At 36.1% G+C, this 15,715-nt stretch overlaps 2 protein-coding genes across 2 annotated transcripts; one reads left to right on the forward strand and one right to left on the reverse strand.

Moving 5' to 3' along the window:
* Nucleotides 1-3,152: 3,152 nt before the first annotated feature.
* Pop4 (ribonuclease P/MRP subunit POP4) lies at nucleotides 3,153-8,289 on the reverse strand. Its single transcript, XM_071592653.1, has 4 exons — nucleotides 8,192-8,289; nucleotides 7,747-8,101; nucleotides 3,976-4,163; nucleotides 3,153-3,292 (listed from the first exon to the last, which is right to left on the reverse strand). Exons 1-4 carry the CDS (start codon nucleotides 8,199-8,201, stop codon nucleotides 3,156-3,158), a joined length of 690 nt encoding a protein of 229 aa, XP_071448754.1. The 5' UTR covers nucleotides 8,202-8,289; the 3' UTR covers nucleotides 3,153-3,155.
* A 68-nt stretch (nucleotides 8,290-8,357) lies between these two features.
* On the forward strand, nucleotides 8,358-10,486 carry PIG-L (phosphatidylinositol glycan anchor biosynthesis class L). The gene is made up of 6 exons (XM_071592650.1): nucleotides 8,358-8,868; nucleotides 8,954-9,047; nucleotides 9,131-9,227; nucleotides 9,317-9,416; nucleotides 9,490-9,620; nucleotides 9,702-10,486. Exons 1-6 carry the CDS (start codon nucleotides 8,535-8,537, stop codon nucleotides 9,837-9,839), a joined length of 894 nt encoding a protein of 297 aa, XP_071448751.1. The 5' UTR covers nucleotides 8,358-8,534; the 3' UTR covers nucleotides 9,840-10,486.
* Nucleotides 10,487-15,715: the final 5,229 nt, after the last annotated feature.

Consider the following 15,715-nt stretch of genomic DNA (forward strand, 5'->3'; position numbering starts at 1 on the left):
TGCATTGGTTTACCGCGATATCCGTACTCCTGAGGACACATCAGCTTAAATAGATGGCCTTAATGCTATACAATGCTGGTGCAACACTTGGCAATTAGAAGGTAAGTTAAAAAAGTGCATAGTGATAAATAGTGGGAAAAGGAACATTTCCCTCCCAATCGCCTATTGCATCGGAAACACTGAAATGGAATGGGTAGACTCGATTTAATACCTAAGCATTACCCTCACTCATGATCTCTCCTGGGTGAAACATACGGGGAATGTGTGGAAAAGCTAACAAAAAATTAGGATTTATTTGAAGAGTCCTGGGGGATCGAGATAGTGTGGGGGCTAACGTACTGGCTTCCCACCCAGAGGGCCCGGGTTTAAATCCCGGCGGTGTTGAATATTTTTCAGAGGTATCTCGATCCCTACTTGAGATGCTTTGTGGAGGGCACTTTGAGTGAGTACGTCGTCCGTCGGATGGGACGTTAAACTGCGGACCTCTTGGCGCCTTTCGTAAAGAGTAGGCTAATGCCGACGCCAGGTTTCTCTCCACCCTTCATCCTTTCCTGTCCATATCCTAAGGTGCAAATGACCTCAGTTGCTGGTCGCCTCCCCTAAAAACTACTACTTGAAGAGTCCTGGATAAATGGAATGAAAAAGTCAAAGAGAAATGTTATCTGTCGTTAGTTGGGCATCATTTAGAATATGCTCGTATTTGGATTAATTGCCGAATTGGATTGAGTGCAGTGTAGAGGAGCTAGATTTGTAAAATGTTGTTATGATAAACTTAGTAGCGTATCCAAAATATTAGAGAAGCTAGGCTAGGAATCACTCAATCAAGCGAAGGTTGAAATACATATTGAAGCTCTTGCATGAATTGGGAGTTTCTTTAGCAGTGATGTTGCAAATGTATTATTAACCCCATCATATTATGTTAGGAGAGATCATGAGTAAAATTAGAGGGATTAAGTGTAGAGCAGATGGATTTAAGATGTTATTTTTCCATGAACAATAGGGGATCATAATAACATTGTTCAACCGCAGTAGGGTCATGTTCGGGTAAAATTATTCTGGTGTGCATTCATCCCTTGCCAAACACCCTGGCGGTGGCTTGCAGGGTATGTATAAATAAAAAAAGGCTCTCATAGGTTTGTATGCTAATTTTGTCAGTTTTTCTTTTAATTTTGTGCAACTTTATGAAGACAATCCTGTTTCCATAATTTCTTCTTGAAAGTTATGTTTTTCCACAAATTTGACCATATGGATGGGGAAACCTAAAAAAATTGAAAACATAAATTGTTCTTTCAGGGTTGGAATTTCATTTTAAACAATAGAAGACCATTTATTTTGGCAAACTGGCTTTCTTGTATTTATGTACTAAGTCTGAACAAAAAACTGTTGAGGGAGAGTATTTAGCCACAGTGAATGTGCTGGTTATTTTGAAATGAGAGTATAAATGACAATGATCATAAAATGGTGGGGAACAGAAATGTCAAGGTACAGGGTTGCCTCCTTGGCATTCTATGCTTTGCTATCAATTTGTGTATTCATTTTTTAGAGGGATGGTGGGAATGTATACCTGACTGAGAATATTTTACCCCTTGGGACATGTCACTTCCCTACCTTTCCCTCTTTAGCAGAAGACTTTCCTCAACTTTCACCCTTGAGTTGAGGCATAGGTCTCTAAAATATTCCCCAATATTCTTCTCTGTAGCTAGCAGGAGTGGGAAGGCTAATTGGGATGACCCCTACTCATTACCCCACCATTACTCTAATTTCATTCATTTTATGTGATACCATCAATTTCTACGCATGCTTCCATATTATATATTACTTGGCAGGTAGGTTTACTCTTTAAGGTAGGTTTTGGATGGAAGGAGATGGAACACATTCATTTCTTAGCCTCTCCTAACAATACACGACTTGACACAAGAAACTCTTATTCAATTATGCATATATTCTACCTTCCCCTTTCTCACTTGCCTATGGCCTCTTATCAACATCTTCAGCATCCCATCGCCATTCAAAATGCCCCACGTCCACTTTTCAATCTCAGCCAACAATCCCCTCTCCATTATGCCTTTTACGAGCTTCTTTGCTGTTTTCTCCTCTGCCCACCAAACCTTTTCCATTCTTCTCCATATCCACACTTCAAAAGCCCCCAACCTTCACTTCAATCAACCTTGTTTCAACCACCTTTCTTAACATGCTAATTCAAAATCTCTGTCATCAATCCCCTTCTCATGAATGTTGGTTTACCTTATGCATATCTTCTTACGTCGCCATTACTGTCACCATTTTGGTTCAAAACATCCCATAATAGATACACTGTTCTACCTGCTCTAGTTCAGGAATGCCTGTTTTAACAGTTAACTTAGCCTTCCTGTTTCAAACTAATATTTTGAAAAATGTTTCCAGGTTAAAATAACCATTATAATCAACCCAAAGTTTGTTTTGATTGTTAAGGGTAAACCTCACTTAATGCTAAGGCCAATGGAATGCGTAATTCAAACATCACGGTAGGTAATAAGGTACATCAGTTCCTTTGTGTGCGTCAAATGTGGTTTTCCAGAATATTGTCCAAAAATCACATGGCTTAGGTGAAGCTGAGGGTGTCCAGACGCATCATTTAAAATATAACCTGGGTCCTCCAGCCTACCACTCTACCCCACCTCGTCTGGAAACCCTTTTTAATTTAATGATAACTATGACTAACATTGTCAGATACTTTCATACTAACGTAAACCCTTTAAGTTTTGTCAGGAAATATTTAATTTTGCCCAAATGTTGTTTAACTTTTATATTTCTTTAGAATTATTGTCTCAGTAAAACATGTGTGGGTGAAACAAGTAGGAATATTATAGAATTTGCTTTAGCTCACTTTTGGCTATTTTGAGCCACTTCCAACAAAAGATTATAAACTTGATGTATTTGTGAAATTGTATAATAATTTGCATGACGTATTTGATAAAATTCTTCCATAAAAATTTGGTACACAGCAAAGAAAATTTTTAATTCTTAAAAGTTTCTCATCACACCTTTAAACAAATTTTTCCCAAAAACCCCAAAGATGAATTAATGATAGGTTTTATTGGATTATTAAATCGAAAACGCAGACTATATTTTTATTGAATTTATAATTTTTTTTATTTGAATAAAATTTCACACATTTACAGCTCTGATAGGACCCTATTTTTTATTTTCTTCACACTCCTTTCACTTGGACGGTAACAGAAATGCTGGCCAAGGATAACATATTCATAGCCCTTCAGTTGGAAGCGGAACAACGAACTCTGTTTAGGAACAACTGGAATTGAAGGAGAGTCACCATATTCATTACTGAAACCACTTAATAAATATTTTATAGAGATTATGAAACTATTGTTTTCAACTAAGTTATATAGAATAATATTCCAGGAAAAATTAAAGAAATGAATTTCATTGGTGCAAGAAATTTATTTGCTTCGTATCTATATTTTTTGGGTGTTAACACAACACTTGTGCAGGAGGTGGGAAATAAGCTTTTGCCATATTGTTCAGCAAACATGTGATTTGTTCATCCAAATACTTTGCAGAAATTGCAGAATAATTCTAGGAGCCAGGTGACCAAAACACTAAAATGTGTTTTTGCATTCCCTTACTTAAACATAGTGACTAGTATGGTCTTTGATTAATGCTAATTTTATCTGACTTTACATTGGTATGCGAGACCACTATGAAGCCCATAGACTGCAAAACAAGCCTACATAAGGGCTCCTTTTTCCCCTCACAGAATCCATGGCCAAAACAGTTAAAAGTGTAATGCACAACATTACTCGCAAATAAAATGTTCCCCTCCTGCACAATGAAATCAATATTTACTCTTAATTCTGAATTTTTGCATGCCTGCCTTTGTGACTGATTTCAGGATAGATTCTATATTCAAGCATATAACATGAGATATATAAAAAAAAATCATGAAGGATACTTGTGTAATTTTAAATTTCTCACCTCTGACTAAATTGTCTTCTCCGATAATTTTGAAGGTGTTTTTTGTCTCAAATATGATAATGCCTCCCAAGCCCACCAAAGAACTGCACTTAGAGCGAACAACTTGAACATAAGCCCCATGGTAATCAGCTTTTAATAAGCTTAATGTGAACTGCTGCCAACGTTTATCCTCGGGGCTAGCGGTCCACCTGCAATATAATTTACAAAATAAATATCAATGAATTCCTGGTTTACATTTGTATTTTAACCAATTAGAATGTTGACAAATATCCAGAATGTAATGGTTTTCCTTAGCCTTAAGTAATGAGCCATAAGGGAGTAATGACTTATTTAATTTCATATGACCTCCAAAGATTGTTGTGAATCAATCACCTTAATCTGTGATGAAACAAGGATGAACATAATTAAATTATACATAGCATTTTAATGTTTAAAATGAAGATCTGGGCTCTTCTTCACTGATTGACTTCACTACTAATTTTTTTCTGGTAATACTTAATATATTGTCTTCCAATAAAAATTTAATATGTTAATTACAGTATTCACTGAGACCCATAGAAATAGTTTTAAAACATTAGTAACACAAGGAAACTGATGAATAACTAATCGTAGCACTTTTCCACTTGATAAAATTTTTAGTTTACGACCGGGTTTCGATGTATTGAATCATCATCAGGTAACAAACTGAAGTTGTGTGTTGGCTTATATACATTCAAGATTCCAGAAAGAGGGGAGAGGACGAGGTAGGAAACGAGGGGGGAAAGAAAGGGGGGAAAAAGAAGGGAGACGTTTACAAGGAATAGTAGAAAAACAGCGTTTTGACCTAGTTAAAAACAGTACACCATTGTCTTAGGGTGCAAAGTGGTCCACTTGGGTGAATGGCGGCGGTCACCAATAACCCATCGGCAGCTGATACAACGCCAGTAGGCACGCCGAGGTTTGGAGGCCAAGGGGATTAGGCCCTTCTGGAAGGGTGGCGGAGGAATACACCAAACTTGACTCACACACTGGGGGGGGTACTGAAGCTACTCAAGGAAACTGATTATTTCACTGCTTCCAAATTTATCAGATTTACCGCAACTTCTTTCCAGATCCCTTGAAATTTTGGACAATTCCAAGATGTAACATGTAAACTTAATGCAAGCTTTGATTAGGCATGATTCTAGCTTATTGTGACAATTAATGATGATGAGTCAAGTTTGTTTCTAGTCCATGACAAGGTTGGCGAGAAATATTTGCCTATTTGTAGCTTTATTCAAGCTTACCAAAAAAGCCTTGCCGAAGTATTGTGTATGCACTTGTGAATATTCTCGTTACAACACTGCACCATTAATAATAAGAATTTCACCCATAATAAGTCAAATCCATCATACTACTGCGTTCATAAATATTAGTGATCTTAAGTAGTCACGTTCACTATGGAATGATCTCGAACATTTCATTTCCCAGTAGTGGACTTTATAAAGGTTGCACTGAACTTTTTGGATTGGACTGAAGGATTGAAAATAATTTTTACTCGGCAGAATATTTTAGAGCAGCAGGTTGTAAATCACCTTTATTTCATTTTGGATTTATTTATACTAGTAATAATTTCTCTTATTAATTCTTAATTAATCTTGAACCTTTGACTAGTTAGTGTGCCCCCTGCATGAGGTGTATTTTGAGCCAAATTCAATTCATCTCACTATGGGAATAATTTCAAAGAGGCTACATACAGTATTATGAAGGGCCCAAGGATCTCTCAAGTCTTTTTGAGGTGTAAAGAACATTACTGCACCTACTGCAATTGAGTTTCAAATGCCATTCATTTGTAATACAGTTCATTTGTGAATGCATGGACATTGATTTAATTAGTTAGCAAAGGCTAAGATTTAGCTATCCAACAATACCTCATTAGTTACTTTGAAGTAAAAATCAGCCCTTCAAAAAAATGTTCCGTTGTTACCACTCCTTTGGGCTTCCCTATATAGAAAGCATGAGGCATCATGTTGTATTGAAACAAACTTCATACTTTCTCCTTTGAATTAATATAAACTCACCTTACTTGAATAGAATATGAAGTAGATGAGGATATTTAGGTCCAGACATACTTGATGACAAAATAGAAAGGGCATTCAGAGAATTTAAATGAAATCAGGCCGTGGGAGTAGACAACATTCCCACGGAACTACTTAACACATTCATAGCATCTTTGAGGGAGAATTTTGCCCAGAAGATCAATGTTAGTTCCTACTCCAAAAAGGGAAAGGCAGCAGCAATATGCAAGGACAATACAACAATGGGTTTGGTTTTACACGCAGCTAAGTGGTACTCAGGATAATCAATAAGAGAATGGTGGATGAGTAATTACTTAGGTGATGATCATTTTGGGTTCAGAAAGGGGTGAGGCACACGTGATGCCACTGCAGTAATGAGGTTATTAACCGAGAGGTATATAGAATACAATCAGGATATTTTTCTCTGTATCATAGATTTCAGGAAGGCATTTGATGGAGTGAATTGGGTGTAATTAATGATTGTATTGCTGAAAATAAGAGAGGAGGGGTAGGAAATGTATCCATGACCTGTACATGTCTCGGACTGCTCAAGTGCAAAAAAGGATTGGTAGTGTTAGGAAGAGGGGTAAGGACAGGGGTGTCCATTATTACCACTGCTGTTCAACAAACATGTGGAGGAAATGGCTAAAGAGGAAAAGGAAGAACTGGAGAAAGGAATGAAAATCAGTAGAGAATTCACAAGCTATGTTCGCAGATGTTAAAGCTTTGATTTGTCAGTCAGCCAATGGGTTGCAAGCTGAGGGTTATGGCAAGTCAGAGGTAAAGGTATGGAATGAGAATTAGTGTAAGCAAAACAAAGTTTATACCACTTTCCGGATAGAGTAAGGTTAAGTTAAATGTTAAAATTAGCCCAGATGGAACCGTTTACGTACTGCAGAAGTGCTTTGGACCAAAATGGTCAGAGTAGTAGGGACATAAGAAGAAGAAATACATCAAGTAAAGAAGCTTTTGCCAGGAGGAAAGAATTACTGACAGGAATGTTGAGTGAGGATGTTAAGGAAAGACTCTTTTAAACTCTGATATGGAGGATGGTTTTGTACAGTACGGCAACGTGATCATTGAAGCTAGATGACAGGCTTTTGAAATGTGGGTTTGGAGAAGAATGGAAAAGGTAAATTGGGCAGAAAGGAAAACAACTAGGAGGTGTTCACAATGAAGGATGAGAGAGGAGAGGTGAAACTTGGTATAAAACCAATGGAGGCAGGAAAGATGGATACAGAGGGCTTTTTTTACTTTCTGGAGAAATATTCTTAATTTGGCATATTAACGTGTCTCGGAACAAAAATAACCTAACTGCTAACATGCAACCGTGAGAATTAGGCAAAATAATGTGTATTCCAGTACATCATGCAAACATATTCGAAGGTAAACATATTTAGTAAATACAATATCAAAACTGAAGATTGATAAAAATATCAGGTTCTGAATATAGTTTGTCAAATGAAAAAAGTTAATTAATATTACGCAAAACAACTTATTGAAATATTTTTTCAATGGCTTCCTTCAATTAAAAAAATTCATGGTAGAATATGCAGAAACGGCACGACTCCCCATATAAAACCACCGGAATGGCAGAGATGATTTTGGATTATTTATGGCAACTTTAAACATAAAGCTTGTAGTATTATAGGGTCGGAAAATAATGTAAATGAACGGCAAGCCCGGCAACATAAATGGTTTTCTGTGGACAGAGCCCATCTAGACGTTCGCTTACCCCGTTTTTTTCAAATGTTCTACCGACAAGCATTTACACATGTAATCTTTCCATAGATTATGTAAAGGGATAAAATCATTGAATTTAAAAGCTTGTTTTTTGACAGTGAATAAGCCCAGCTTTCTCTTTTCTTTTAATGATAGCTCCTTCTTCTTATTTCTATGCGGTCTTCTGGGACTGTCAGCATTTCTCAATTTGCACAATAAAATGTTTCTTCTTAACTCCTTATCAATGTCTTTACGATCAGAGTTAGGTAAGCAAGACTCAAGAAAAGACTGTAAAACCGAAGGGTTGGTTTCAGGGTTCAATTGTAGTTTCTGGACTACTTCACTCGGAAGTTTCGAGTAAAGAACACCTAAAAATGTAAAATCAAACTCATTACAACTCAAACTAATAGAAGAGAGTTCCGAATAGTTTAGAAGGTAGAGGTTATTCAATAACATACTTGGATCCATATTCAGTTGGCGAAAATTCTTTCGACGCTGTATCAAAACATTGAACTCCCGCAACGTGTACCCCCTCCACTAAATCTCCCTCTCGCTGTGAAATAATCATTTGTTTTAATTTGAATGGCGCATTATGGTGCAGCGCAGCTAATAATCTGGAAGTAAATCAAATTGTCGACATACAAATTTGAATCATGTGCAGCAATGTTGAAATGGCTCATAGATCAGAAATTTAGTTGTAAACCATTCATTAGTTAGCTATAATGATTGGCATTTATTTCAATCGAGTCATTAGTTATTTAGGTCTCAAGTTTTCGTAGTCAGAAATTAATAGAAACTATAATGACACCAGATACATGGTTTCTGTATTACGAGAAAATAGTGGTAACTTTGAAGGAACAGTTCGACATTTTGCTGGAAGAAAGTTGTGTATATTTTAGAGAATCAGCTCATCAAATTGGATTCGCTATTTTGGCTTATTTATTATTTTGCATAGCATTTTATTATATATCTGCCTACGTTAGAGGCAGGTCCGATCGTGGCCACCTCAAAAATGTGAAAAGGGTGTTATTTATTACAGCACATCCTGATGATGAGTGTATGTTTTTTGGACCGGTTATATTAAACCTTGCGCAGCGCAAGGACTGTGAATTGTTCTTACTGTGCCTTTCCACAGGTTGTAAAGTCTTTGTTTCATGAACTATATATTTATAGTGTACCTACACTTTGTCTTTTTTATCCATAACGTGTCCTCTCCTCAGGAAATAAAGACAACAAGGGTTCTATAAGGAAAAACGAATTATGGGCTAGCTGTGAAATATTAGGAATTCCTGAAGGAAATATTACCATATGCCAGTGAGTGACAGAAGTTGCATGACTTAATGTAGATTCATTTGGCCTTGTTTGAATCCAATGCTTTTTTCTATGTTTTAACCCAGAAATACATTACTACCAGACGATCCAAATGTACATTGGAAGGAAGCCGAAATAGCTGATATAATATTGCATCACATGGAGTCCCTTGTGATTGATACGGTTAGGATTACAGATTTTGCCTCGCGAAGTTCTTTGAACGATTTTTACCTACTTTTATTCATGACAACGTTTTTGCTGTTGTATTTCAGGTCATAACCTTTGACAAACTTGGTGTTAGCCGACATGCTAACCATTCTTCAATATTCTATGCCACAGCATTTTTGTGCATGGAAAAGAAACTTCCAAAATGTGAGATTTATTTGATCATTTTGCAATATACGTAATTGAAGTAATAATTCACACCCAGCCTGTTTCTTTTCAGATTCAAAAGCGTATGCCTTAGACTCTATCAATATTCTTAGGAAATATTCATCTTTTTTTGATGCACCAATTAGTTATTTGCTATCATCGTATTGGTATGTGGTCACGTTAAAAGAAGCTGGAATAATCCAGGTGAGAATCTAATTTTTACTTGGATTCACATGTGTGAATTCTCTTCCTCTCAGAAATGACTTAAAAGAATTTTCTTTTTAGGAGGCAATGAAAGCTCACAAATCGCAGTATGTGTGGTTTCGGAAACTGTTCATAACATTTTCCAGATATATTGTAATAAATACGCTGAAGGAAATTGAAATAGTGGACCTTGAACTGGATCTTCTGTTAAATGAATAGAATATTTAAGTAAGTCGTTAATTATTGTTTACGTTTGGAGCGATGTGAATGGTAATGTAGGTGCTAAAACAGTTTTGTTCAGTATAACTGCAGCTATTAATAAAATACATTTCAACATCCTCTTCATGTAACCAAAACCAAATGTGATCCGTTCACTGCCATTTTCAGGGATTGTTGATGCTGTGTAAGGTATTATTATTTGTGTGAAATAGTTGTTTGCTGACTTTGTTAAATTTTGTGTGGTTATTCTAGAGTTATTTCAGTACTATTTTTGAACGATTAAAAAGAGAAAAATATATCCTTTATGTAAATTTAAAGGGCTCAAAACTTACACAATGCCCGAATATAACTAACATTGCTGTTAAGACCAATGATGAAAAAAACCTTCATTTAGCGGATTGATGAAATAAATATTTTGTATTTCTCTAATATTTATCTGGAGGTTTTTAATTTTATTTTATGTATAAATGTATTGAAACTTTATTGTTTACCAAAGCTTTCTGCTGCACTGCTCAAGTACAAAAGTTACCGTCTTCTACATGTGCACAGAAGTAAAAAAAAAATACAAAGTGAATATGGACGAATGTAACAATTTTGCAACTTTTGTAAGAATCATATCCATGACATAAAGAAAATAATACATATTTTGAATGAACAACCTTGAGAATTTATTTGTCAACAAATGTGAAATATTTGCATCAATTACCCATGACTCCTACCATTGAATCCAGCTGGTATAAATATGTGGATATTCTTATTTGAGGGTGATATTCGCTCCTATTTCTCCTCTGCAATTGCATTTGAACTGGTGCTCTCGTAAAACCAGACTGATTTGGTAGAACTGGGATGTCAAATTAATAAACTTGAGAAGTGTTTTATCTGGCTGTGAAAATTGCCTTGAGAAAATCAGGTTTATCGGAATGAAATCTTTAAACTATTTTTTAATCCTCTTGTATGATTCTCTTCTCCACATCCCTCTTAATGGAACTATTTTCTCTAATTTTGTCGCAAAGATGTTTTCAAAAGTCCAAATGAAGTTGAATCATCTGGTGATTCATTCATCTATATCTAACAAAGGACCGTAGAAATATGTTAGTAGGGTTCATGTCCATTTACATGCCATAAATGATGTAATGCTGAGGAACTTCTCTCTTTCCCTCTTGTGTTATGTGGACTGTTTTAGCAATTTGTTTATGGGGTACAGAACATAGGTAATGATATGCTTCATTACTTGCTCTTAGGACCCTGTGAATGAACATTTGAGAAAATGAAGTTGCATGATGGCAATATTCTGTCAGTGTCATTTCCCCCTGAAATTTTAAGCAATTAATCTCATCATTAAGGATTTATGCCATGTTATGCCTGCAACTGTGTCATGTATATGTCTAACCTTAACATCCATATGTCTAACCTAATGTCTTTACCACACAGTTCCTGTATATATATTCCTTCCTTCTCCTTTCAATATTCCTTTGTTCAATTAATGATTTTCCTGACTTATCTTTTATTGCTTCCATGGATTTTCCCTTTGTAATTCCTGACAATTCTTTCACCTTCCTGTACTGGGCATCAATTTCATGATTCCATTTGTAAACTTTCCATATCTTTGCACCACATCTTCTACCATGCTTCTTTTTCTCTATGTTTCCCACCTCAGTTTATTATTTAACTGATTGTACTGCCTTCTATCTAACTCTGTCCCTACATTTCATTCTCTCGCCTATGCCCTTATGTAGTTTCCCTGTAATTTTGTCTATGCCATGTCTTTGTTTTCAATGCCCTTGATGACCTTTTTATCTCAATATATAGTATGCCTGGACTTAAACCATCCTTTTCTGCATCATGTTCTCTCAAAGTCTAGGCTTGCGGGGTGAATTTCTTCACCACATTGATCATCTGACTATATTTTTCAGCTCTCAAATATTTCCTGGTTCAATTAACACTTTTTCTTTTTGCGAGTTTGTCAATTCCATGAATTTTTTGGACTCCATAATAATGATAGGAAAGTGTAAAAGAATTAAGATTCTACAGAAAATATAATTTATTGGCCAACTAGTTTCACCGCACTAACACATTTTAAGGGGTAATGCTACACCTCACAGACACACATGTATTTATATAATTCATCCAGAGGTGATAGCTGGGTTAATTTGAGAGGTAAATTCTAATATCCTAGCCACATATTATTATTTAACTCGGGATGGAGATGGTGCGGGGGCTAACGTACTGGCTTCCCACCCAGAGGGCCCGGGTTCAAATCCCGGCGGTGTTGAATATTTTTCAGAGGTATCTCAATCCCTACTTGAGGTGCTTTGTGGAGGGCACTTTGGATGAGTACACCGTCAGTCGGATGAGACGTTAAGCTGCGGACCCCTTGGCGCCTTTCGTAAAGAGTAGGCTAATGCCGACGCCGGGTTTCTCTCCACCCTTCCTCCTTTCTCATCCATCCCCTATGGCGCAAATGGCCTCGGCTGTCGGTCGCCTCCCATATAAAACTACTACTACTTATTTAACTCTTTGTACATCCTTCTGCCCGATTCTTTGTTTCCATTCTTCTATTTCCTTCTCTCACCTTTTTTCCTAATCACCGTATCTGTAATTCATTCATAATTCTGTATTCTAATCCTTCTTTGTACATTTACCCATCTCTCTTTCTCTTGCATCCATCTCCCTGATCTCACCCGTTAATTTTGCATGCATCAAGTCCCAATTATAACTGGTTTGGTATCCTTCTAATGTGTAAAAATATATGAAGTTCTCCTACCTTTCAGCTTATCATCGAAGGTAACAAAAGAAAAATATTCCTCAAGGATAATTTTATTTTGTCTGTTAATAATTTTTTAAACATGTCAGACTTTAAAAAGTTCCTTCCTACATTTTGGATATATTTCGAAGTCTTGAAATAAATTACCTCTGACAAGCTCCTACATTTTAATGGTTATGATCATACTCATTTTTTCCCCAGAAAGTACAGCAAGACCTCTTACTTTTTCTCTCAAATGTTTGGCCACACTTTTAAGGGTCATCAACAACAGTAATTGTTAGTTTTTGCCTCTAATGCCATTTTCTCTGTACACTGTCTGTATTTATTAAGGGGAAAAGTTCAAGAATTTATAATTCAATAAAGTATGAGTTGTGGGTGAAACCCAAAATGTGCTGCAGCTCTACTTTGTTGCGGCTTCAGGGTTGTACCGAAAATTCAAACACCCGTAATTCAGAAATCATTTCATATAGGAGGCTAAACTCTGACTGAGTTTCTGTCCTTAAAACTGGAAATACATCATCCATGTTTACGTTACTTCATTTTTATGTGCATAAAAATATTTCTACTTTATTTTGTTGTGTAACACAATTTGTTTTCTCATTGTTTCCTAGTCCCTGTTCTGAGTCATTATCCTCTATTCACACCAAAATGTAGGTAATTTTTAATTCACTGCGAATATTTTGTCCTCGAGACTCTAAACGGGTTCAAATTCACCCAAGACTTTAAAGTTTCCTCTTGTGAGACATTTTAGTGTACTGGTAGGCCTATGACATGAAAGATGTGGCAAAGCAAGAGAGTTTAAAGGTATAGACATTATGTCAATAAGTAAATACAGCCATTATGACCAGGTATAACATATCAAATTGGAGTGCGAGTGTGTGTCTCACTTGGCATAGTACACAGCATGTCAGACAGTGTGAAATATTATTTGATAACTCAAGCTACTGAGAATGCCATATAATGAATTCTCATCAAAAATTTATACAAGTGCTTTGGTATTTATACTCGATTGCAATGTTGCCAGTTTAATAACTGTTAATAGATTTTTCTTTTTGGGCATGTTATCAATTATTTCTAATTAATCATACTAACTCTACTTCTTCTTATCAATAAAAAATTGGCGGTGATTACACCTGAATTTCCTCTTGATATGGGTGGTAACAATTAAATCATGTAATGTAAATAACTAAATTGTGGAGAGACAGGTATTTCCTCAGCTCCTTGAGGTCATTCCCTGTTTCTGTTATTATTTCCTTCCGGTATGTGATGTAAAGCATGGGTGATAATGGACAACCCTGTCCTGATGCACTGCCTATAAATTCCGATACGGATTCTATATCTAATACCCACGCTTTGGGAGTTGGTGACATGCTAGTTTCTGATAAGTTAACCATTTTTTAATTCTACATCTATCATCTGTAAGATGTTCACTGATTGTAGCAATCAAAATTGTGGAATGCCTTTTTGAAACCCACAATGTGAAAAAAAATACAAGTACCTGTGTTGCCAACAACTACTTGTCCCCCCCCCTCCCCCATCCTATCCTCCTGAGTGGTATGCACTAGGTCTTGAGTCTTGTGCATTTTAATTCCTGTAATGCTTTTCTATCTCTCAGTCAAGTACACTTAATCTTTCTTCATCTGCATAATATTCTCTTTTTGTCTAACCTTACTGGTATAGTGTCTGTACTATATAGCTTTCTACGCATTCTTTCCACCTTGCCTTAATCTACTGTAGTTTAATAGTGTAACATCTCATGCGAACAGATTTTCATCTCTTATATGATGACTGTGCTTTGCTTTCCTGGACAGAGAACTCTTTTCACCCTCTTCGTTATTTCTCCATTTCCTACCACTGTTTTTTTTACTTTGTTTTTTCCCTTTAATTTTTGGAAAGGCTGAATGAAAAATTTTTAAATGTTTTTTGATTTTCCAGGGTGGTTAGTGTTGCTGTAGGTTTCATTCTTTCAGTGTAGAATTTAAATTTTTTTGAGAGTAATTGATAAAGTGATTAAGCGCACCTGATTTTTTCACCAAGTACCTAAACCTTGATGGGAAAATATCTGATGCTCTATATACTTTTTTGAAGCAGTAATTGGGCTAATAGCTGATGGGACAGTCAAATGGAACCATTGGTAATACGAAAGCAAAATGATTTAGTTGTTTGTTGTTTCACATGTCTGTATATCTATACAGTGTGCGGCGCTTAAATCCGGACAAATTTCAATTTAAATTTCCCGCCATATCATAGTTCCTCTGGGGGTTACAAATTGGCGTTCTTGAAAGCTGTAGGCATCTAGTAAACAGTCATAACCTCAAAATAGCCGAGATGTTACCTACAAGTGTGGCATACAATTGTAGAGCCGCTATAATCGAAAGTGTTCGCGTTGGGCGTTATATTTCGAAATAGTTCGATTCTTCCGGTGGTACCCCGCATCAACTGTTTATGATATTGTGGCTAAGTATAATGCTTCGGAGAAGTTTGGGGAAGGTTTTGCTAACCCGGCAAGGAAATGTCATTCGAGGAAACGCTTGCTTGTCCGGATTCAAGCGCCACACCCTGTATATCACATTACCTTTCTATTTCTTCTCTACGAGTTTTTCCTCGCAGTCAGAAAAATTAGAATTTTGGAAATTTGTGAGGGAGGGTGACTGTTTATTGCATTTCTATAATTGATTATTTACTATGAATCACCTCTACTGCCAACTCCCGTATGGGGTTATAAGGATAAAAATTGCAAGTGGTCACTTTTTTCCAAGCAAATATGCCAGAAAAGCACCTGATCTTACTTCAATGTTTTTCCTGTTTATGCTATAAAAAATTCCTCCCATACCAGTAGTCACTTGATATTTGGCGTGCTGCCACTGCTTTCATGGGCAGATTTGTTTTAAGGTTTTAAAGGCCTGTTCACAGAAACTTCTGAATTTTCATCTCTGAAGAACAGTTATCTGCTATTAAATAATAACAGCAATTTTATGCAATTAATTGTGATGGTTACTGGCGAACAATTTTTAAAACAATAGGTCCAAGCTATGAATCTTAATTCATTTTTGTCAGTGATTGAAATTTGCCTAAATATTTTGCATTAGCTCATATAATTATTTTTATTATT

Source organism: Hetaerina americana, unplaced genomic scaffold, assembly GCF_022747635.1.
Source record: "Hetaerina americana unplaced genomic scaffold, ioHetAmer1.1.p SCAF_5, whole genome shotgun sequence".
Lineage (NCBI taxonomy): Eukaryota > Metazoa > Arthropoda > Insecta > Odonata > Calopterygidae > Hetaerina > Hetaerina americana.

What these genes read in the sequence shown, in the direction of transcription:
- PIG-L (XM_071592650.1), top strand. Translation starts at nt 8,535, where the DNA reads ATGACACCAGATACATGGTTTCTGTATTACGAGAAAATAGTGGTAACT. An exon ending in CTTACTGTGCCTTTCCACAG is followed by an intron (nt 8,869 to 8,953) that starts GTTGTAAAGTCT and finishes TCCTCTCCTCAG; the next exon opens with GAAATAAAGACAACAAGGGT. An exon ending in GGAAAAGAAACTTCCAAAAT is followed by an intron (nt 9,417 to 9,489) that starts GTGAGATTTATT and finishes GTTTCTTTTCAG; the next exon opens with ATTCAAAAGCGTATGCCTTA.
- Pop4 (XM_071592653.1), bottom strand. An exon ending in GAACATTTGAAAAAAACGGG is followed by an intron (nt 4,164 to 7,746) that starts GTAAGCGAACGT and finishes ATTATATTGCAG; the next exon opens with GTGGACCGCTAGCCCCGAGG. An exon ending in AGAAGACAATTTAGTCAGAG is followed by an intron (nt 3,293 to 3,975) that starts GTGAGAAATTTA and finishes CTTCAATTCCAG; the next exon opens with TTGTTCCTAAACAGAGTTCG.